A 24,685-nucleotide genomic window follows, 5' to 3' on the forward strand; every position below is an offset into this window, starting at 1 on the left:
CAAGTGACATTTTTACTGATATCTAAATAATGATAAAGCAGCCACATAAATATTTGTATACAGAACATTACATGCAGTGGATTCTTTAGGTCTTAGTTCTTCATTTGTAAAGGGCAGGTTTGAGAATTTAATACTGCATGTGGAATGCATGTGTGCAAGTTAAAGTATTAGATGGCATAAAAGATCAGAAAGCCACTCTCTTGGATCAACTTATCAATCAATTACATTCATGTTAAAAGTCTTAGTTAGAGGCTACATGAAATGCCAATCTCCTCACTGACACCTTTATTTTTATACTGAGTGGAAAAAAAGATACTCAAATATTGTCATTTTTCTTGAGTTGACACAGGGTTGAAAATAACCCTGAGTTGTCACCAAGGGCACAGGAAGCCTTAGAGAAGTTAGGAAAGCAAGAAAATTACATGTCCAGATTTTTGTATATTGATACACTTGAATATTATGCAGTCAATAAAAACCAATAATTATGAAAACTATAAAAGGGATTGCAAATTTCAAAATAGTTATTGTATTAGGGTGTTCCTTGTTTTGTACTTTCTAAAATGTAATAAAAGTTTTTCAAGAGCCAAGGACAATGCTCTCCTTGAAAGAGAGAAGCATTAGGATGAAGCAATATGAAACCTGGGTCAAAAAACCAAAGATTTAATTGACTTTAAATCTCAAAAAGGAACTGTTTCTGTCATTTGCCACTTGGTAAAAGAAAAATTAGGAAAAAGTACTTTACATTTTCCCATACCACAGAAGCCACCTTCCTTAGGTGGAACACTCCCCTCCATGTGGCATCAGCCTGGGGGAAAGCCATAGTCCCAAACTCTGGACTCCATCTTGCCCCACCCTGGGGAGCTTATGCCCTGCTGAGGAGTCAGCTCCTTTGGCCAGGGTGTAGAGGTCTGAGATCAGGGGGTGTAAATGACTGAGTTGTGTAGCTTTGGGGCAGGGGCCATTACTCCCACTTTCCCGTGAATCTGACTGGCGCTTTCCATTCACGGGACACCAACTAGAACCACCTTCTGGGCTTTTGGCTGACTGATTCCTGGTGGCTCTGCCCTGTCGAGGTCGAGGCAAAATATGGGACAGACTGAATTATGTGGCTTTGGTACAGGGGCCATAACCCCCACCAAAGCCTGACTGGTACCTTACTCTCACAAGAGATCCACTAGCCCCATCCTCCCCCTTGCCTATGGCACACCCTGCTGAGCTCGCTCTCCTCCTGGCAAAATCTGGGACAGACTGAGTTGTGTGGCTCTAGGACAGGGGCCATTTTCTCTCGCGTGCGGCACTGGAACAGAGCCCTCCCTTCGCATGCCAAATCTCGGTCTGTTTAGGACTGACAAACTCTGTTGGTCTCACCCTTTTGACTCCCTGAGATGCTGCCCTAACACAAAGGTGAGCAAACACCGAGTGGATGGCAGCTATACTTGGTATACCTGGGGACATTTGCTGAGTGGACTCACACCCATCACTGGCACTGAATTTGAACCTGTATCAAGTTGGTGAACAACATAACCCCTACCTGGTGACTCACTGAGAATGTACCTCATGCAGCTTGAGTACCGTTAGGGGGTCTTCCAGTGGCTAAGCCTAACAGGCAACCGGCAGGCGAAGGTAGATCTTGGGGTGCTTTGGGACTATGCTGACCTGCCCCAAAAACAGGTACTGGTAAAAGCTGACATTGGTGTGCGGCTTGGCCCTTTCCCCCTCACCAAGGCCCAGAAGGGCAGCTAGAAAATGTGGATCACTTGTAGCTCCAGAGAGGTGATCAGGGTCAGTCACAGGCAGTGTCTGACATTGGTCTGCACAAGAGTCCATCCCAAGTGGCCCAAAACCAACATACTCAGTGCCCAGCTTCAGACTACATCAGAGCAGGATCCAATAAGCTGTGGTCAGCACCTGCACAAAATCTCGCACACTGTGGTCTGGGTTGTCTAACAGTCAGCCAGCCAGAGGGCAGATCCTATGCACAAATGAGCCAATAGCAATCAAGACTCAAATATAACAGGATGGCTCGCATTACTCACATAAGAGACATTCCTGGAGCATCCAGCACAGGTGATCAAGGGGACAGCACAACTGGGTGTCAGAGGACACCTACCATATAAGGCGACCCCACCAAGACTGGGAGTCACAGCAGATCTATCTATAGAAACAAACACAAAAAGGCAGCCAAAATGGGGAGACAATGAAACATGCCCCAAATGAAAGAACAGGAGATATCTACAGAAAAAGAGTTAAATGAAATGGAGGCAAGCAATTTATCAAATATAGAGTTCAAAGCAATGGTTATAAGGATGCTCAACAGCATGAAAAAGGACACAGAAACCATAAAAAGGACCAGTCAGAAATGAAGAACACAATGTCTGAAATGAAGAATACACTAAAATAGACAGTAAGTTGGATGAAACAGAGGATCAAATCATGATTTGGAAAACAAGGTAGAATAAAACACCCAATCAGAGCAGCAAAAAGAAATAAGAATTTTAAAAAATGAGGATAGTTTAAGGAACTTTTGGGACAACATGAAGTGTAACAACATCCATATCATAGGGGTACCAGAAGGACAACAGAGAGAGAGCATGGGATCAAGAACTTATTTGAAGAAATAATGACTGAAAACTTCCCTAACCTGGTGAAGGAAAAAGACACACAAGCCCAGGAAGCACTGAGAGTCCAAAACAAGATGAACCCTAAAAGGCCCACACCACAGCACATCATAATTAAAACAGCAAAGGTTAAAGACAAAGAGAGAATCTTAAAAGCAGCAAGAGAAAGACAATTAACTACTTACAAGGAAGCTCCCATAAGACTGTCAGCTGATTTCTCAACAGAAACATTTTAGGCCAGAAGGGACTGGCATGAACTATTCAAAGTAATGAAAAGCAAGGACCTACAACCAAGACTACTTTACCCAGAAAGGCTATCATTTAAAATTGAAGCAGAGATAAGAGCTTTTCAGACAAGAAAAAGCTAAAGGTGTTAGGACACAAAATAAGTTTTAACAAATTCTAAAAGACTGAAATCATATCAAGCATCTTCTTGGATCACAATGGTATGAATGTAGAAATTGACTATAAAAGAAACCCACTCAAAATATTCAAACACATGGAGACTAAATAGCATGTAATTAAACAATGAATGGGTTACCAATGAAATCAAGGAAGAAATAAAAATTTCCTGGAAACAAATGAGAACGAACATACAACAATCCCAAATCTTTGGGACTGAGCAAAAGCAGTCCTGAGAGGGAAGTTTATAGCATTATAAGTCTACCTCAAGAAACAAGAAATATCTTGACTAAACAATCTAACATTACAACTAAAAGAATTAGAAAGAGAACAAGAAAATCCCAGAGGAAGCAGAAGGAAGGAAATAATAAAGATCAGAGAAGAAATAAATGACATAGAGACTAAAAAAACAATACAAAAGATCAATGAAACAAAAAACTTGTTCTTTGAAAAGACAAATAAGATTGATGAACCTTTGGCCAGACTCATCAAGAAACAAAGACAGAGGGTCCAAATAAGTAAAACCAGAAATGAAACAGGTGAAGTAACAACTGAAACCATAGAAATACAAATAATTGTAAGAAAATACAGTGAGCAACAGTACACCAACAAATTGGACAACCTGGGTGAAATGGGTAAATTCCTAGAAACATACAATCTTCCAAAACTCAATCAGGAAGAACCATTAAATCTGAATAGATCAGATGGCCTCACAGGGGAGTTTTACCAAACATTCCAAGAAGAACTAACAACTATTCTCCTCAGACTATTCCAAAATATTCAAGAGGAAGGAAGACTTCCAAGCTCCTTTTATAAGGTCAACATTATCCTAATTCCAAAACCAGAAATAGACACTACAAAGAAAGAAAATTACAGGCCAAGATACCTGATGAACATAGATACCAAAATGCTAAAAAATATATATATATTAGCAAATGGGATCCAGTAATACATTAAAAAGATCATATACCATGACCAAGTGGGATTTATTCCAGGGATGCAAGGCTGGTACAATATTCACAAATCAATAAATGTGAGACATCATATAAACAAAATGAAGGATAAAAATCACCACTCTTATTCAACATAGTACTGGAAATCTTATCCACAGTGATCAGAATAGAACAAGAAATAAAAGGTATCCAAATTGGAAAGGAGGAAGTAAGACTGTCATTATTTGCAGATGACAAGATATTGTACATAGAAAACCCTATAGTCTCCACCAAAAAACTACTAGATTTAATAAATGAATTTGGCATAGTAGCAGAATACAAAATTAATATCCAGAAATCGGTGGCATTTTTATACACCAATAATGAAATCTCAGAAAGAGAAACTAAAAAGACAATCCCTTTTGCAATCCCCACTGCAACTAAAAAAATAAGATACCTAGGAATAAAGTTAACCAAGGAAGTAAAATACCTATACTTGGAAAACTATAGGACATTGAAAAAAGAAATAAGAGGAAGGTACAAACAAATGGAAACATATACTGTGTTCATGTTTAGGAAGAATTAAATAATTAAAATATCCATATTACCCAAAGCAATCCATAGATTCAATGCAATCCCTATTAAAACATCAATGAAATATTTCACAGATCTAGAACAATTATTCCAAAAATTTATATGAAACCCCAAAAGACCGAATAGCTTCAGCAATCTTGAGAAAGAAGAACAAAGTTGGAGGGATCACAATACCATATATCAAACTACACTACAAAGCCACTGTAATCAAAACAGCCTGGTACTGGCACAAGAACAGGCATATAGATCAATGGAATACAACAGAGACCCCAGATATAAACCCACACCATTATGGTCTATTAAGCTTTGACAAAGGAGGCAAGAGCATACAACAGAGTAAAGACAGTCTTTTCAATAAATGGTGCTGGGAAAATTGGACAGGTACATGAAAAAACATGAAACTAGACCATCAACTTACACTATACACAAGAATAGACTCAAAATGGATAAAATACTTAAATGTAAGTCTCAAACTATAAAAATCCTAGAAGAAAACATAGCTAAAACAATTTCAGACATTTCATGCAGCAGTATTTTCACTGATACATCTCCTAGGGCAAGAGAAACAAAGGAAAAAATAAACAAATGGGATACATCAAAGTAAAAAGCTCCTGCAGAGCAAAATAAACTATCAACAGAATTAAATGGAGACGTACTATATGGGAGAACATACTCACCAATAATACATCTGATAAGAAGCTAATATCCAAAATATATAAAGAACTTATACAACTCAACACGAGAAAGACAAACAATCCAATTAAAAACTGGGCAAAGGACCTGAATAGACACTTTTCCAAAGAGGACATAGAGATGGTCAACAGACATATGAAAAAATGCTCAACCACACTAATCACCAGAGAGATGCAAATTAAAACTATAATGGGGTATCACCTCACAGCTGCCAGAACCGCTACCATCAATAAATCAACAAACAAGTGCTGACGAGGATGTGGAGAAAAGGAACCCTAGTACACTGCTGGTGGGAATGCAGACTGGTACAGCCACTATGGAAAACAGTATGGAATTTCTTCCAAAAATTAAAAATGAAACTGCCATTTGACCCAGCAATCCCACTTCTGGGAATATATCCTAAGAATCCTGAAACACCAATCAGAAAGAATATATGCACCCCTAGGTTCAGAGTAGTGTTATTTACAACAGCTAAGATCTGGAAACAGCCCAAGTGCTCATCAGCAGAGGAGTGGATAAAAAAGCTGTGGTACATTTACACCATGGAATACTATTCAGCTGTAAAAAAGAAAGACCTCTTATCCTTTGTGGCTGCATAAATGGACTTGGAGATTATTATGAGATGAGAAATAAGCCAGTCAGAGAAAGAAAAATATGACATGATCTTACTTATATGTGGAATCTAATAAACAAAATAAACTGACAAACAATATAGATCCAGAGATGCATGGAACAGATTGATGGATCTCAGAGGGGGTGGGGGTGGGGTGGATTGGAAGGGATTAAGCAAATAACATATATACATAGCCCATGGACACAGACAATAGTGTGATGAAGACCTGGGTTAGTGTGGAGCTTCGATGGAAGAGAGTAAAGGGGGGGAAGTGGGGGACATCTGTAGTACAGTCAACAATAAACGAAAGAAAATATGAACAACTATATGCCAATAAATTGGAAAATCTGGATGAAACAGACAAATTCCTAGAAACATACAATCTTGCAAAACTGAATCAGGAAGAATAAGAGAATCTGGACAGTTTACAACTAGTGAAATTGAAGGATTAGTAAAAAACTTCCGCCTGGTCAATCTGGTTCAGCAGTTGAGCATCGACCTATGATCCAGGAGATTGTGGTTCAATTGCCGGTCAGGGTACATGCCCGGGTTGCAGGCTCAATCCCCAGTGGGGGGCGTGCAGGAGGCAGTGGATCAATGACTCTCTCATCATTGATGTTTCTATCTGTCTCTCTCCCCCTCTCCCTTCCTCTCTCTGAAATCAATAAGGACATATTTGAAAACAAAACAAAACAAAACTTCCACAAGACAAAAGTCCTGGACCAGATGGCTTTACAGTGAATTTAACCAAACAATCTGAGAAGAACTAATGCCTATTCTTCTCAAACTAATCCAAAAAAATTCAAGAGGAGGGAAGAATCCCAAGCTCAATTTACAAGGCAAACATTATCCTAATTCCAAAACTAGATAAAGACACTACAAAAGAAAATTATAGGCCAATAACCTGATGAACATAGATGCTGAAATCCTCAGCAAAATATTAACAAACCAGATCTAGCAATACATTGAAAGATCATACACCATGACCAAGTGGGATTTATTCTGGCATGCAAGGCTGGTACAATATCTGCAAATCAATAAACATGATACATCACATAAACAAAATGAAAGATAAAAACCACATGATCATACCAATAGATGCAGAAAATTCATCTGATAAAATCCAGCACCCATTTATGATAAAAAACTCTCAGCAAAGTGGGAATAGAGGGAACATACCTCAGCAAAATAAAGGCAGTGAATGACAAACCTACAGCCAACATCATACTCATGGGCAAAAACTATAAGCATTTCCCTTAAGATCAGGAACAAGACAGGGATGTCCACTTTCACCACTCTTATTCAACATAGTACTGGAAGTTCTACCCATAGCAATTAGACAACAAGAAGAAATAAGTGGCATCTAACTGGAAAGTAAAACTGTCATTACTTGCAGATGACACAATATTGTATGTAGAGAACCCCGAAGATTGCACCAAAAAACCCCACAACCCTACCAGAACTTATAAGTGAATTCAGTAAAGTAGCAGGGTACAAAATAAATGTCCAGAAATCAATTGCATTTTTATATACCAATAATGAATTATCAGAAAAGGAAATGAAATAAACAATCTCATTTACAATTATATAAAAAATAATAATAATAAAATAAAGCCCTGGCCTGTTAGCTTATTTGTTGGACCGTTGTTCTATACACCAAAAAGTTGCAGGTTCAGTACCTGGTCAGGGTACATATCTAGGTTGCAGGTTCAATCCCTGGTCGGGGCACTGTGGGAGGCAACTGATTGATGTTTCTGTCTCACATCAATGTTTCTCTCTCTCTCTCTCTCCCCCACCCCTCCTTCCTCTTTCTCTTAAAAACATACCTTCAAGTGAGGATTTTTTTTTTTAATTAAAAAAAATATATATATCTTTATTGATTTCAGAGAGAGGAAAGGAGAGGGAGAGAGAGAGATAGAAACATCAATGATGAGAGAGTCATTGATCGAGCCCGCAACCCGGGCATGTGCCCTGACCGGGAATCGAACCCCCACTGCCTGGATCCTAGGTCGACACTCAACCACTGAGCCACGCCTGGACAGGCCAAGTGGGAATTTAAACAAACAAGCAAACAAAAACCCTAGGATGTAAAAGACTCATACTCGGAAAATTATAAGACACTGAAGAAAGAAACTGAAGAATATACAAAGAAGTGGAAGCATAAATTGTGTTCATTGATAGGAAGAATTAACATCATTAAAGCATCCATATTGCCCAAAACAACCTACAGATTCAATGCAATGCCTATCAAAATACCAACATCGTATTTCACAAAACTAGAGCAAATATTCCAAAAACTTATATGGAACCAAAAAAGACCCTGAATAACCACAGCAATCTTGAGAAAGAAGAAAAAAGTTGGAGGAATGACACTACCTGATATGAAACTATACTACAAGGCCATAGTAATCAAAACAGACTGGTACTGGCATAAAAACAGACATAAAGATCAATGGAACAAAATATAGGCAAGAACATACAATGGGATAAGGCCAATCTATTCAATAAATGGTGATGGGAAAATTGGACAGATATGTATAAAAAATGAAACTAGACCTCCATCTTAAATCATACACACAAATAAACTCGAAATGGATAAAAGATTAAAATATAAGACTTGAAACCATAAAAGTCATAGAAGAAAACATAGGCAGTAAAATCTCAGACATTTCTTGTAGCAACATTTTTTTCTGATATACTGCCTTGGGCAAGGGAAGCCAAAGAAAAAATAAACAAATCGCACTATTTCAAACTAAAAAGTTTTTCCACAGCAAAGAAAACTATCAACAAAATGAAAAGACAACCCAATGAATGGAAAAATATATTCACCAATGATACATCTGATAAGGGGTTAATATCTAAAATTTATAAGGAACTCATAAAACTCAACACCAAAAAACCCCAAACAATCCAATTAAAAAATGGGCAAACGAGCTGAATAGACACTTTTCCGAAGAGGACATACAGATGGCCAATAGACATAAAAAGATGCTCAACATCACTAATCAAGAAAGATGCAAATTAAAACCACAGTGAGCTATCACCTCACACCTGTCAGAATGGCTGCCATCAATAAATCTACAAGCAACAAGTGTTGGTGAGGATTCACAGAAAAGTGAACCCTCGTGCACTGTTGGTGGGAATGCAGACTAGTGCAGCTACTGAGGAAAGCAGCATGGAGTTACCTCAAAAATTAAAAATGAAACTGCCTTATGACCCAGTATTTCCACTTCTGGGAATTTATCTGAAGAAACCCAAAAACACTAATTCAAAAGAATATATGCACCTCTGTTCATTGCAGCATTATTTACAATAGCCAAGATTTGGAAGCAGCCTGTGTCTATCAGTAAATGAGTGGATAAAACAGCTGTGGTACATTTACATAATGGAATACTACTCAGCCATAAAAAGAAAGAAATCTTACCTTTTGCAGCAGCATGGATGCACTATGCTGAGTGAAATAAGTCAGTCAGAGAAAAACAAGTACCATATGACTTCACTCATATGTGGAATCTAATGAACAAAATAAACTAACAAACAAAATAGAAACAGACTCATGGATAGAGAACAGGCTGACAGCTTTCAGAGAGGAGGGGGGCTGAGGGCTGGGTAAAAAGTGAGGGACTAAGCAAGAAAGAAAAACAAAAAACCCCACAACAACCCCCCCAACAAAACAAACAAACAGAAACCCTTATAGACACAGACAACAGTGTGGTGATTACCAGAGGGAAAGCGGGTAGGGTGAGGTAGAAGGGGATATAGGGGGGAGAAATGATGAGGGAAGGTGGCTTGACTTAGGGTGATGAATACACAATAGAATATGCAGATGGTGATTATAGAGTTGTACACCTGGAACGTATATTAAAATTATGTCACACCAATAAATTGAAGAAAAATGGGGAAAAAATAAAATAAAAAGTACTTTAAATTACTGGAAAATGAGGGTGGAAAAGAGTTGGCCAACAAATATTTGAGTGCTTGCACTTGAGGGGGGATTCAGCTATGACCAAGACAGGATGTCAAAAAATACATAAATAATATCAGCGCTTTGATAAATGCTATGAAGAAAACAAAACAGAGTGATTCAACAAATGACCTGGTAAAAGCAAGCAGCTCACTAGGCGAAGCTTCTATAGAGCAGGGACAGCCAGTGTCTTATTTATGATTGAACCCTCAGAGCTTCATATATTGGTCGATAAAAAGTTCGAGGACTGCACGAATGATTGAAGGTGGCCCATTGGGAAGAAAGGAGAGTCAGAAAAAGACCCGAAGAGCACGGGCAGCAGAGAGCATCAAGAATGACGTGTTACTGTACCAAGGAAGCCTCCCACTTTGCAGACCGCCAGCGACAGGGGCAGCTTCCCGCGCACCCGGATCCCGCGTCTGACCAGCGAGGCCCACGTGTCCCCAGCAGCCCGCTCCCATTGGCCCGCCGGCCCGCCGCGCACTCTGCGCCGGGAACCACACTTCTCCAACCCGTGGGACAGGGGCGCCGTCCGCAAGTTTCGGGGCCCTTTGGGGACCGCTCCCTTCTCTCGAGGCCCTGGCTCTGGGCGCTGAGGCCCCCTGACCCCTTCCAAGAGTGGACAGAAAAGAGGGGGTACGGGGAAGGGTGGAATGGAGGCTGGGCGGGGTGCGGGCTGCCGCAGGCCGCCTCCCGACCACCAGGGCGGGGGCGCAGGACCCTCCCGAGCTCGGGGAACGGGCGCGGAGGGCCAGGCGGCGAGCGAGGGGGCGAGACACCGGCCCGCCCGCGTCGCTGAGCCGCAAGAGGGCGATTCGGAAAAGTGAGGCCGAGGGCCCGGGGCAGGAGGCAGTGGCTCACCTGGGAGGTAACCATGATGCTGGAGTCTATTAGGAAACTCATGGCGAAGTGCAGGGAGAGTTCGCGCGTCCACTCCCCACTCCGCGAGGCGGCAGCGCCTAGGGCCGCCGGCCCCCTTACCCTGGTGGCCTTCGCCCCGGGCCTCGGCTGGGACAGAGGCTGGTCTGCCCGACGCCATCAAGCTGCGCCCCAGCCAGCCAATCAGCGACCGCACCCAGCGCACGTCCGCGATCTGGGAGTGGGCGGGGCGGACGCCAGTCGCCTAGCAGCCGAGGCAGGGGCGGGGCCAGGGAGACGCGGCTCTGGAGGCGGGGCTTAGTTAGCCCGAGCGGGCTCCAAGCCCAGCGATGAGACGCTGTGCTGTGGTCTGAAAATCCGAAAGCGGAGCAACGCGAAGCAGTATTTTCATTTCTGAGGCTGAAGGAGGTGGGGCCCGACCGAACATCTTATTTTAAGTGGTAACCCCTTTTCGTAATGGTCATAGCTAATAAGATGAAGTTAATAATAATTATAATGAGAGCACAAGTCAGGCATTGTGTTCTAAGTGTTACAACTTATACTTGGCTCCACAAACAACTGCACAGTTAAGGAGAGGGGCGAGTGGGAACGCAGGTGAGATTTTTTAAAACTCTAGCTAACAAGTAAATTTCTGATGTGATAGCAAGAACGACAAAGCCCTCCTCTAGCAAGGGAGTGATAATCTCGTGCGAGGTACCCATCAGACGCCGCCTGGAGTACTGCAGCCTTTTACCACAGAGAATAAATGATGGGTTAATGCACAAAGGAAACGTGACACTTGGATCTCTCAAGTGGCAGCGGCACATTCCTCCTCACCGCATTCAGCATTTGACAGCTGGTCAGTGAGGCCCCCACGTGCCCCAGGAACCAGCTCCGATTGCCCTGCGCCCCCTCTGCGCCCGGGGCCACACTTCTCCAATTCATGGGGCTGGGGCGCAGTCCCGAAGCTTCGGGCCCTTTGGGGACCCTGAAGCATGCTCGCTGGTGAACCACTAGATTAGGACAAATTAAAGGAACTGAAGCAAGAAGACTCAGGAACATGATAGCTGTCTTCATGTGAAAGAATAGGTAGAATTTTTTTTTTTTTTAATATGTCTTTATTGATTTCAGAGAGAGGAAGAGAGAGGGAGAGAGAGCTAGAAACGTCAGTGATGAGTCATTGATCGACTGTCTCCTGCATGCCCCCTACCGGGGCCTGAGCCCGAAACCGGGCATGTGGGAATCGAACCTCTATTTCCTGAATCCTAGGTCCATGCTCAACCCTTGCGCTAGGCCGGAGGGCGGGGGGCGGGGAGGGCACAATAGGTAGAATTTATATGGCCCCAAGAGATACTTGTAGGGCAAAGTACAGGAAATTAAATTAAGGTTTTAATTCAAAACAAGAAATAATTCTTTAAGAACCTGAAGATGAGTTATTTTAGAAAGCAGCCCTCCTCCTCATGTTGGAGTTGCTCAAATGTAAATGGAATCCCTATTTCAGCCATTCACTGGTTTCATGAAGGCTTAATGCACAGCTGTGGGCTTATTCTTTCCCACCTGGGCTCTAGCCAGTGCTTGTAGTCCCTCAAGTTTCATAGTCCTAGAAGCTGGCTCCAGCTGAGGGCAATCACCTAGTGTGGGAGTGGCTGCAATTAAAACTGCCGAAATATCTAGAAGCACAGCCTTGTGTGGACTGACATCTAGGTCCCGAGTGCTTAGACTACTGAAATCTGAGTAACTGAGACTCACATGTTTATTACACACAGGGAAGGTGTCTCTCTTTCTCAGTATTGAACTCTGCCATTCTAAGCAGCCAAAACTACCTCTCCCATGTTCAGTCCTGATCCAGAAGGCCAGGGAGCAGCAGAGGCAGTCTGACCAGGGGAAAGTCTTAAACCAGAGAACTTTGTGTCCCTGGCTACACATATCAGGGAAGCAGGTATACACTGTGTAGGCATTTAGCTACGCACGATGAGTTAGAACTCATGTAACTGAGACTCAAGGCCATGTGAGAGTGCAGAAGTCTGGGAGAGCCTATCAAGACAAACAGCTTACCATGGTGGCTTACAGGGATGCATGGTGGGGATCAGGGTCTCAGTGAACCTGATTTTCCAGAGAAAGGTATGCAATCCCGCTAACCCCAGGAATGTGCAAGGCTTTGAATGACATTATTTAGGATTCTCCCCAGTGTAATGCCTGTGTCCAGGTCAAGGACAGGCCTGGACGATCCTATGAACTGCTACCCCGGCTTTTGACCGCAGAATGTCTCTAGAAACCTTCACACTAGGTTACTGTTCAGTTGCTCTCCTCTCAAAGCTGGTCCCTTTCCTGATGGTGGTGGACTTAGCCACCGGAATGGCTTGTCCTCCCATCCCTACCCCTAGTACTACTCTCTCAATCTACTCTAGTTGCTGCTATCCTGTTCAGTAGTAAGATCTGCTTCTGCCTTCATGGACTGTCAAGCCACCTGGGCTCTGACTGAGCGTCCAGTTTGCATCCCATTTTCCAAGGATGCTTTCCAAAATATTTTATGTTCATAGCTACTGGCTATTGTTTACTGTTGATCTAGAGATTGACAGCCAGACAGATCTGCCAGTAAAGTGCCTACTGACAGCATGATCAATCTATGTCCCTTGGGCCAGTGTTTATTCACATCAATTTGCTGTACCCTTTTTCATATCAACTACAGTGTTAATAACACCTGCCTTCTCTCATCTTCCAGCACCATCCATATCCTGGCAGCTAACCATATTCTCTTCTTCCTCAAAATTCATAAAAAGACTGAGCCCAGGAGTTGATACTAACACTGGATCCCTGAGAAACACCCTAGCATGTCTCCATGCACACACGTAAGCACCTGCCCATGCCAGTCAGTGGCTGGTTAATGTCTGTTAGGAATTCTTTAAAAAATTTTTATTGTGATACAGTAGGAGATTTACATGCAGTTGTAAGTAAGTTTGAGACATGACATTTCCATGGCATTCTATGCCAGCTTCCTCTGTCCACATACAGTCATCCTATCATGTAGCTTTCCTTGCTTTGCCAGGTTCACTGGGACCTTGAACCCCACCATATACCCTAGTAAGCCAGAAAACCCCAAATATCCAGAGAGGAGGCACTTACCTCCCAATGGTCCCATGGACAGCTTCTATACTGGATACCTAGAAAGTGTATGGGGCCTGTTTTCTTAAAGTGTGGTGTTTCCACTGCTTGGGGAGCTTGTTTAAAATTTAGAATTTTGGGCCCTAAGGCAGACGAGTGGACTCAGGATTTCTGAGGGTAGCTCCCAGGAATTTTAACAGCTACGCAGGAGATTCTTACAGACAGGGACAGGGCTGGAGGAGTGGTGGTGAGAATCTGCTTCCCACCTCAAAGGCTTCTTAGAATGAGCCAGGACCTTCCCAGTGGGGAAAGGTCAGCCCTGATTTGCCTGGCGAAAGGCAGCCGAGGGCCAGAGCGATGCCAGCTGTACTCCGGGCTTTCTTTCCCCGTCTAGGCATGCTCACTCTAGCCCGAGCACAGCCTATCAACCACTTGTGACTTGGCTCAGAAACTCCCCTAGACTCATTTTCCTCGAGTCTAATTCGAACCCCTTCCCTAGCCGGTCCCACTCTTTCAGACCTTGGCTGTGGGCTTTCGTTCTTTCCCCTCATACAACCTCATCTTGGATATGTTGACCTTGACTCTCACCTGGTGTGCACTCGGGATGCCGTGTCCTGGGCCTTGATTGGTTCAGCTAAGTTAGAGGTTTTTTGCTTTGTTTTTTAAATCCTCACCCAAGGATATTTTTTCCATTGCTTTTCAGAGAGAGTGGAAGGGAGAGAGAGAGAGACAGAGAGAGGGGGGAGAAAGGGAGGGAGAGAGGGAAACATCGGTGCGAGAGACATCAATTGGTTGCCTCCCGCACGTGCCCCAACAGGACCTGGGGATAAAGTGTGCAACCAAGGTACGTGACCTTGGCAGGAATCAAACCCAGGACCCTTCAGTCTACAGGCTGATGCCCTAACCACTGAGATAACCAGCCAGGGCAAGTTACAGTTAACCTGAATCAAGTGCTTGAGGCTGTCTTCCTGGGAATGAAGAAGCATTAAATGGTCATGTGTCCCCATGCGAGCAGCTCTCCTCTCCGTTCCTTATCTTCCTCATCTTACAGAGAGGGATGAGGAAGAGGAGCTTACCTCGTAAAGTTATTACAAGGAATAAATAAGTAATATACTTAAAACTTTAAGAAAACCAAGTACTTTATAGTATGTATGCAATAATTTTTACCCATTATTATTATGAATTTCCATTCAGAGTTTTCCTTCATTATTAATCAGTTCAAATGTATATTTAAAATTTTTCAGTTATTCAAGTTGAAATGAAAAGACTGGTGATTGTATATCTCCCAAATTTGGAAAGACTCAGAGGCATTATTTAAAATATATAACATTAAAATTTCCCCCGCTTATTAAAACTCATTTGGGGATTCCCTACTGATATGATTCTTGTACAGAATTAATTTGATCCATATAATCTGTGAGTAAAAGGGAAGACTACATAGAGAGAAAATTTAAAATTGAACATATAAATTGAAAGTCATAAATAAAAGTAAAAGATGTATGATTTACCACATGGTCACAAAGGAGCCCAATACTGGTGTATTTTTAAAACCTGGACATTCATTATTATTCTTGGTTACTCATTTAGTCCCCCATCCACACCCAGGCACATATACTTTTCCATTTCCCCCCAGGTGGGCACTGTGAGCAAAGTGTTTTGCTACCTGCTGCTTCGCTTAGAAATAGATCATGAGCATTTTCTCATGCTGAAGATTTTGCAGCATTGACTCAATAGTACCCATCATAAGAGTAGACCATGATTTATTTCACTAGTCTGCCTTTTCTGTTTGTTTGCTTGGCTGTTATGATAAAATAATACTGTGATGAAGAATTTAGCTCACAAGAAACACTTATCCAAGCCTCCAAATTTCTCTGGGCAAGGGGCAGTCGCTGTGTCTGTGATATAGGGAGTATTAATTTAGCACTCCATTACATGTCCATGAACCCAGGCTTGTAAATTGTATTCAGGTCCTCTATATTTTTGTGTTCTATTTGTCACGAACCGAAGGAGGTTTATTAGTCTTTCCCTACTACTATTTTTCCGTACATATCCCCTTATATGTCTGAGGGCTTCATATGGTCCAATATCTTATTTTTCAGTACAAAATTATTCATATTATGTCTTTGTTGCGTGTTATATTTTATATTAAAAAAATCAATATTTTGGTTTGGTTTAATGATTCTTCCCTCTTATTTTGTTTTACCTGGCTTTCCTCCCCCCCTCCTTTTTTTTTTTTGCTATATTGACTGTTTGTTCCTTACTTTTTTTCCTTAGCACTTTGGGAGGCATACCTTTTGTTTTAGAATAACACATACAGTTTTCCTAACTACTGACAGAGAGACTAAAATACCGTCTTTGTACATTAAGAATGTTGGCGCCATCTTCATCCATGTCTTTCTCTTCCCCTGCGCCCTCCACCTTACTCAGTTCCCAGGCGTATGGCAGTACAATCTGTGGCTTTAAGCCTGAATTTTAAAAAGTTACTGTGTGCTGAGAATTATTATGACATTTCTCTTCTGTTTGTAACTGTACTTACTATAGTTATGTTTGATTTTACGCTTAATGTCTTCAGTATTCATCACTAGCCTTTTGCTTACTTTACCATCTTGAATTCTTTTTAAAAATTATTTCTCTTTTGGCTTGAAACAAGCTTTGGATCATGAATACATTTTTCTTTAAAGAAGGTTTTGCAGGTGTTTTGCGTTTTTGCAGATTGAGAATGCCTTTCAGATGCCTTCACTTATGAATGAAATTTGGCTTGTTGTGGAGTTCCTGGTTTAAATGTTTGATCCCCAATAGCCTACAGATGTTCTGGCCTTTCTTGAAATTTAATGTGTTATGGAAACGTATGAAGCCAGCCTGATATTACCTTCCTTTGAGGGTAACCTAATAAACATCCTGTACATCAAAGTTGGCCCCTGAGGGACTAACTCCACACTGGGAGGAATGGCTGCAATGGAGAGCCATGGGTTTTTGGTTGCTCACCATGGCTTCTCTTTTCCTTTAGAGCTATGACTGATCTCCATGACCAACAGTAGCCTCTGAGAGAGGGGAAATCTCTCCCCTCTAACCTCCCAGGCCAAGTGCACAAACCCTCCCCTTACATCCTGAATCCCAGCTGAGTCTAAGGTCTCTCATTTAGTAATAACACTACGTTAAATGACAGTAATGATATCACATAGGATATTTATGGTGGTGATGATAGCTTACTCACCGAGTGCTTACTATGTGCTAGGTTCTCTTCCACGGTCTTGACAGATACTAACTCATGAACTCCCTACTAGTCCCTGACCTGCTTCCACAGGCAGGTAGCACTGTTCCCTTATCTTTTGGAAACATATTGAACACCTTGAGACTCTTGGGAGTCCAGACTCAAGAGAATGAGCTCAGACAGAGAAAGGAATTAATTCCCTCTTCTTCCTATTTAAGGCTCACCTTCCAAATCATTTTTTTTCTCATCTTAGGATCTTTCTCCAGCATTTGACATCGGAACAGCCATTCTTTTGACAGGGAGCCTCGCCTCCTACCGACAGAAAGTGAGCCTCCTCTGTATTCACAACTGGGCAAGAATGTGAAAACATAGCTGTTCATTAGCAGCACACAAACCGTAGCGGGGGCAGTTTTCTTATACTGCGAAAATTGTAGAATAATGTCTATACCTGGAAATAAAAATGTATCTAGATTTTTTTCCTGGTACATGGTGAATGTCTTTGAGTTTTCAGTTTTATTAGCTCAATGAAGTTTCCCCGTTATATCTTTGGTGCTATGGGTCACTTTTCCTGACTGCTGGAGGAGCGCCAGTGGCTATGGATTGGATTTCTGTTGCCTTCTCTTCATATCTGTTATCTCCTCTCTGGTAATTTTCATCACTTTGTTCTTCCTCTTGGAAGAATTTCTGATGTTTATTCTTTATAAAACCGATTTAACTTTATGTGTTGCTAATTCTGCTCTTTATCTTCTTAATTCTGCTGTGGCATTGTTTGCTAACTCTGCCAACTCCTTTTCCAACTCAGTTTATCATCTTATTGTGTTTCACTTCCTGTTTTTATAGAGCCCATGTTTTCTTCAAAACAGATTTTAAACTTGCTTTTTTTTCTTAAATACCTTTTGAAATTATACTATTCTTTTTTGTATGTTTGTGTGTGTGTGTGTTTTAATCTTCACCTGAGGGTATTTTTCCACTGCTTTTCAGAGGGAATAGAAGTGGGAGAGAGAGAGAAACATCGATTGGTTACCTCCTGCACATGCCCCGACCAGGGCTGGGGATCAAGGCTCCAAGCAAGTTATGTGCCCTTGGCTGGAATCAAACCCAGGACGCTTCAGTCCACAAGCCGACGCTCTAACCACTGAGCAAACTAGCCAGGGCTGAAATTATACTATTCGTTTACTTTGGTGTCCACTGTTTGTTTTCTTCTCATGTCTCTGAAACCTTTCGGAGACTCCAAGTTGTCAGCAGTCTCTTTGTTATTTTCCTTGTCTGTCACTCATTTGTTCCAGCCTATGTGTCGGACCAACTAGATACAGTAATTAGGTCAACAGGAGTTTTAAAGAGTCAAGAAGGGTCTTTGATTACTAGGTCAGTCCCTAAAAATATTTATTTTTTATTGAATTTATTGGGGTCACACTGGTTAACAAAATTATACAGGTTTCAGGTGCACAATTCTGCAACACTCATCTGTATACTATATTATGTGTTCACCACCCCAAGTCAAGTCTCTGTTCATCACCACTGATCCCCCCTTTACTCTTTTGTACCCTCTTCCCCCTACCCCCAGCAGTCACCACAGTGTTGTCCAGTCCTTCCTCTAAAATATATAAAGACAACTAGTCTGTAATTCAAGAAATATATAGAGTTGTTCCAGAGCTGAGGTTCTGGTCTAGGAGATACTAGAGATGTCCACATTTGTAATTTGCCATTAGGTCTGCTTTAAATATGTGACTGAGTACCTTGTTTTGTTACATAGTATCCTGTTGGCTTAGCCCACCTACATTTATTTGATCTCATCTATTTTCTGTTGGGTTTATTAGCCTAACTCAATTCTGGGAGTGACTCACTTTCTTCCATCTTCAGATCTGGCCAGCGTAGAGATGATAACAGTAGCAAATGAAAAAGGTGGAAAAATGCAACTGGAAAACTTGGATGAATTAAAAAACTGAACAGTTTTCAGGAAAGCTGAGTCTTAAAGAAAAACAGAAGCTAGAAAAAAACACACCCTCAAAACTCTGTTCTGGCCATGGAATCATGACCAGATATCACCCTTGGCTGAGGGTTCCTCATATTGCCAATTGTACAGCAATCTGTAATTTGCATTACAGTTACCATTTAATGTTCAGATCCTGCCTACTTCTAAGAAGCATTTAGAGCAGATTACAACACATATCATATGTACAATGAAATCATTAAAAAAAGAAAAAAGGAGCCAAAATTGATATTTTTACCATAAACCTTGTTCCTCTCTAGTTTAGTCCCTCCACAGTAGTTAGAGAAGTTTGAGAGAAAGTGATCAATAAAATACAACGGAAGTAATGGGAAGTGACTTCTACAATTAAGTCATAAAAGACACTGAAACTTCTGCCTTGATCTCTGGATCACTTGATCTGGGGGAAATCAGGCACAAGATCATGAGGACCCTCAAGCAGGCTCATGGAAAGGCCCAAGTGGAGAGAAACTGACTTGTCAGCAACAACTCACTAGTCACGTAGCCCAGGATAAATCTCAGGCAGAATCATTTGGCTTATCTTAAGTTGCCTATTTATTTTTACTTGCATTGAATAACTTCAACTCTTTCTACAGTTCTCAATCACATGGAAGAGAATAAATCCTATTGTTTTACCTCTCCCCACAAGGCAAAATAAATATATGTACTTTTTGATTTTTCCTGAGGTTTGCGTGAAAAAGGGAGGGATCAAATCTCAAATGACAAGGAGAGTTTTCATGTTCTTTCTGAATCAAATACTCCTCTGTCCCACCCAGATATGTGCTGGAGTTGACTTGAACTGGTTTGTAAACATCATTTGCTAAGTTTCATGAAATTTTGTGACCTAGTTAAGTACAGTCACTGTTAACAATTAAATTACATAAACTTTAAAAAAATGAAGTGCAAAGGTAATAAATACTGAAAGCTCTTTAATTCTTAATTATTTTACTATTACCCATGCTCTTGAGGTTATTTATATCTATTATGTGGTGGAAATATTTTATAATGTGCTACTGCACATCTCTTCCCATCTCTGTGTTCAGTGACGTTATGTTGGTAGCTTGAAATTGGTGATGCCAGAGAATTTACACCAAGGAAACTGGCAGACACTACAAACTGGAGCCTCTTTACACTGGAGAGAGCTGGTTGTTAAATGTTTACCAGCATACCACTGCCCCTCTCACCATACCCCAGTCCTCTTGTTCCCCAACTCCTTAATTTCAAAGGAATAATAACCAGAAACTGGGGCAGATTCTTCACAGTCTAGCTTTGTTGATGGATCAAAAGAAACACAAAGATGGCGAAAAGTCAGATAGGCCTTTTTATAATGCCGCAAATGCTGAGCATGGAGATTACAGAGCCAGGCCTGAAAATGTCTAACCAAACTTTGAGTAACTTGATCCCTCCTGGTCACAGATCTCCCCTGATGGAGGTATTATAACTGCTATTAGTCAATTAGCCCTTCTCCTCCAGAGGGAGCGGCACTTTTTATGTCTTGCTGTCCAATCCTTTTTATTGGTAGGTCCATGTGCCCTAAAGGGTTATTATAACAAGGGAAGGACAAGGAGTAGGATTTAAAGCTGGAGCTAATGGAGCCTGGGGGATTATAATCCTGAGTCAGTCATAATCATTTGCCTCAAAACTGATACTGAGAGACCCAGCTGTGTAGAGAGAGTAAGAGCCTCCGTGGACACAGAGCTGCCTGTGAATGGAAGCTGGCAGCAGTTGTGTGGCAGCTTAAGGCGGGGCATGAAGGACATTTTGCAGAGGATGAAAGTAATTGCCAATCTGTTCCCAGACATTTCTCAAGGTCAGAGTCTCAGGTTCCTACTAGACATATGGTGTCAAGATTCTGTTTTGAGTCTTCTCTAAGAAAACTGATTGGAGCTCCGGAGTGTCTATTCCACACTGAAAAACCCTCAGCAGGTAACTGCGAGGCAGATGGGGAGGGTCAGATGGAAAGCACCCACCTGCCCCTCTTCCCAGTCTCCCTGCTGTTGGAGAAGCCTCTCAGGAAGTGGCACCACTCAGCAGGCTCCAGGGTTGGCAGCCAACTCATTAGGTGACAAACACTATCTCTAGTTTGTAGACAGAAAACTGAGGTAGATGATAATAACACAGCTCCTAAATGGCACAAACAGAAAAAAATCCTGGCCCCTTGATGCCTGTGTCTGTTTCTTCAAAAATAGGCTTCCTCTTTTTTTTTGGGAAGACTAAGGAGAAATGTCAGCTTCCATGGTGGCAGGGTAGGTAGAGAGAGTGAAGCAGGATGCTGCTTCATCCAAGCAAATACACTCATCCACACTCTGGTCGCCCAGCAGAGAGGAGACCAGCAACTGGCACCTATACCTCTACAACTGCTTCTAAACAGCACCAGGAGTTTCCACTTATAACAGTTTTTTCTTTTTTGGATTAGGTCCTAGTTGAGGTACACTTTATCCTTTATCCTGGTAAGTACCAAGCTGTTCTCAGGCTCTGAGTTTATGTTTCCTTAAAACTGGTATTCAAGAGCAAAACTGTAGGAGCAATAGTGTGCATTTTGGTCCTGTCCAACCACATCCAGTACCAGCAGAAGAGACCTCGAGCCAAGGGTCATTGATAGCTCCAAACAGGGTACTCAGGGCCAGTCACAAACTGCGTCTGACATTGGCCTGCACCAGAGATCCTCCACAAAGACTAAGAGTCTTAGCAGATCTACCTAATACATAGAAACAAACCCAAATAGGCAGCCAAAATGGGGAGACAAAAAAAAACAAGCCCCAAATGAAAGATAAGTCTCCAGAAAAAGAGCTAAATGAAATGGAGATAAGCAATCTATCAGATACAGAGTTCAGAATACTGATTGTAAGGATGCTTAACAGCATAAAAAAAGATATGGAAACTATGAAGGAAATGACATGGCAGAAATAAAGAATGCATTGGAAGGAATAAATAGCAGATTAGAGGAAGCTGAGGATTAGATCAGTGAATTAGAAGACAGGGTAGAAAAACTCAATCAGAGGTCCAAAAAGAAGAAACAAAAAACAGGAGGACAGTCTAAGGGAGCTGTGGGACAACATGGGAGGTAACAATATTCACATCATAGGAATGCCAGAAGAGGTCTAAAGTAAGCAAGAGTAGAGAACCTGTTTGAAGAAATAATGGCTGAAAACTTCCCTAACCTGGTAAAGGAAAAAGTCACACAAGTTCAGGAGGCACAGAGAGTCCCAAGCAAGAAGAACCCAAAGAAGCCCACACATGGATACATCATAATTAAAATGCCAAAAATTCAAGACAAAGAGAGAATATTAAAGGCAGCAATAAAAAAGCAATCTGTTACCTATAAAGGAGCCCCCATAAGGTTGTCAGCTGACTTCTCATCAGAAACTCTAGAGGCCAGAAGGGAATGGCATGAAGTATTCAAGGTAATGCAAAACAGGGATCTGAAACCAAGACTACTCTACCCAGCAAGACTATAATTCAAGATAGATGGTGAAATAAAGAGCTTCCCAGAGAAAAAAAGGCTAAATGAGTTTATCACCACCAAACCAGCATTGCAGGAAATGTTAAAGGAGCTTGTGTAATTAGAAGTGGAAATAGAGAGAGAGAGAGAGAGAGAAACATAGGCATACAGAATTAAAATGGCAATAGATACGTATCTATCAATAATAAACTAAAAAACAATCCCATTTACCATTGCAACAAAAAAATTTAGATACTTAGGAATAAACTTAAACAAGAAGGTATAAGACCTGTACTCAGAAAACTATAGGATGTTGCAAAAAGTGATAAAGATATAAACAAGTGGAAAAATATACTGTGTTCGTGGATTGTAAGAATTAACATCATTAAAATGTCCATACTACCCAAAGCAATCTATAAATTCAATGCAATCCCTATTAAAATATCAACAGCATATTTCACAGACCTGGAACAAACACTTCGAAAATTTATATGGAACCAAAAATGACCCCGAATAGCTACGGCATCTTGAGAAGGAAGAACAAAGTTGGAGGGATCACAATACCAGATATCAAGTTATACTACAAAGCCACTGTAATCAAAACAGCCCAGTACTGGTACAAGAACAGACATATAGATCCATGGAACAGAACAGAGAACCCAGAAATTGACCCATGCCATTATGGTCAATTAATATTTGACAAAGGAAGCAAGAACATACAATGGAGTAAAGACAGTCTCTTCAATAAATGATATTGGGAAAATTGGACAGGTACATGCAAAAAAATAAAACTAGACCACCAACTTACACAATACACAAAAATAAACAAAATGGATAAAAGACTTAAATGTAAGACATGAAACCATAAAAATCCTAGAAGAAAATGTAGGCAGCAAAATCTCAGACATCTCTCATAGCAGTGTGTTTGCCGACACATCTCCTAGGGCAAGAGAAACAAGGGAGAAAATAAACAAATGGGACTGCATCAAAATAAAAAGCTTCTGCACAGCGAAAGAAACCATCAACAAAACGAAAAGGGGCCCACTGTATGGGAGAACATATTTGCCAGTGACACATCTGATAAAGGGTTAATATCCAAAATATATAAGGAACTCATACAACTTAACAAAAGGAAGACAAACAATCCAATTAAAAAATGGGCAAAGGTCCTAAATAGACACTTCTCCAAAGAGGACATACAGATGGCCAAGAGACATATGAAAAGATGCTCAATGTTGCTAACCATCAAAGAGATGCAAATTACAACCACAATGAGGTATCACTTCATACCTGTCAGAAGGGCTACCATCAACAAAACAATGAATGACAAGTACTGGTGAGGGTGTGGAGAAAGGGGAACCCTGGTACACTGGTGGTGGAAATACAGATTTGTGCAGCTACTATGGAAAACAGTATGGAGGTTCCTCAAAAAATTAAAACTTGAACTGCCATTTGACCCAGTGACCCCACTTCTAGGAATATATCCTAAGAAACCCAAAACACTAATCAGAAAGAACATATGCACTTCTATGTTCATAGTAGCTCAATTTGCAATAGCTAAGACCTGGAAACAGCCCAAGTGCCCATCAGTAGATGAGTGGATAAAAAAGCTGTGGGACATTTACAGCATGGAATACTATGCAGCTGTAAAAAAGAAGAATCACTTATCCTTTGGGATGGCATGAAGGGACCTGGAGAGTATTATGCTAAGTGAAATAAGCCAGTCAGGGAAAGACAAACACCACATGATCTCACTCATATGTGGAATATAATGAACAAAATAGATCCAGAGACATAGAAGCATGGAGCAGACTGAGGGATCTCAGAGGGAAGGTGGGGAGGAGGGAGTGAATGGGGAGAGATTAATCAAAGAACTTAAATGTTTATAAGCAAAACTCATGGACACAGACATTGGTCTGGGGAAGGCCTGGGGGTAGGGTGGATGCGGAATGGAGGGGATCAATGGGGGGAAAAAGGGACATCTGTAATACTTTCAAAAATAAAGGTTAAAAAAAAAAGATCACTTTGGATGAACCAGGAAAATATATTTTAGGCTTTTTCTTTCAAAATGCAAATTTTCTCTGGAGTAATTATCAAACAATCAGACCTTAGGATTAATTTAATTTTTAGGCCCCTCTGCTTTAGAATGGGGCACCAAGAAATGCGAATATTGTCATGGGGGAGGAATGGTTTGGGAGTCGGCTTCGCTCTAGTATGAATATCTTAAAAGGAAGGTGGTAACCAGAGGGCAGCAAGAGGGATTTGCATG

The 24,685-nt window shown here is 41.3% G+C and overlaps 1 protein-coding gene across 4 annotated transcripts in view; it reads right to left on the reverse strand.

The window, feature by feature from the left end:
- The window catches only part of GPR89A (G protein-coupled receptor 89A), a 56,240-nt gene extending 45,356 nt beyond the window's left edge, over window positions 1-10,884 (reverse strand). For 2 of the 4 annotated variants that reach the window (XM_081122036.1, XM_081122035.1), the window contains exon 1: window positions 10,678-10,880. In XM_081122036.1, the coding sequence (XP_080978162.1) occupies window positions 10,678-10,719 (42 nt within the window). In that variant the 5' untranslated portion in view covers window positions 10,720-10,880. Of the gene's footprint in view, window positions 1-10,677 lie in introns of all 4 variants that reach the window. The other 2 variants (XM_081122037.1, XM_081122038.1) reach the window with 2 other exon arrangements.
- Window positions 10,885-24,685: the final 13,801 nt, after the last annotated feature.

This window comes from Miniopterus schreibersii, assembly GCF_964146895.1.
Source record: "Miniopterus schreibersii genome assembly, chromosome: 19".
NCBI classification, from domain to species: Eukaryota; Metazoa; Chordata; class Mammalia; order Chiroptera; family Miniopteridae; genus Miniopterus; species Miniopterus schreibersii.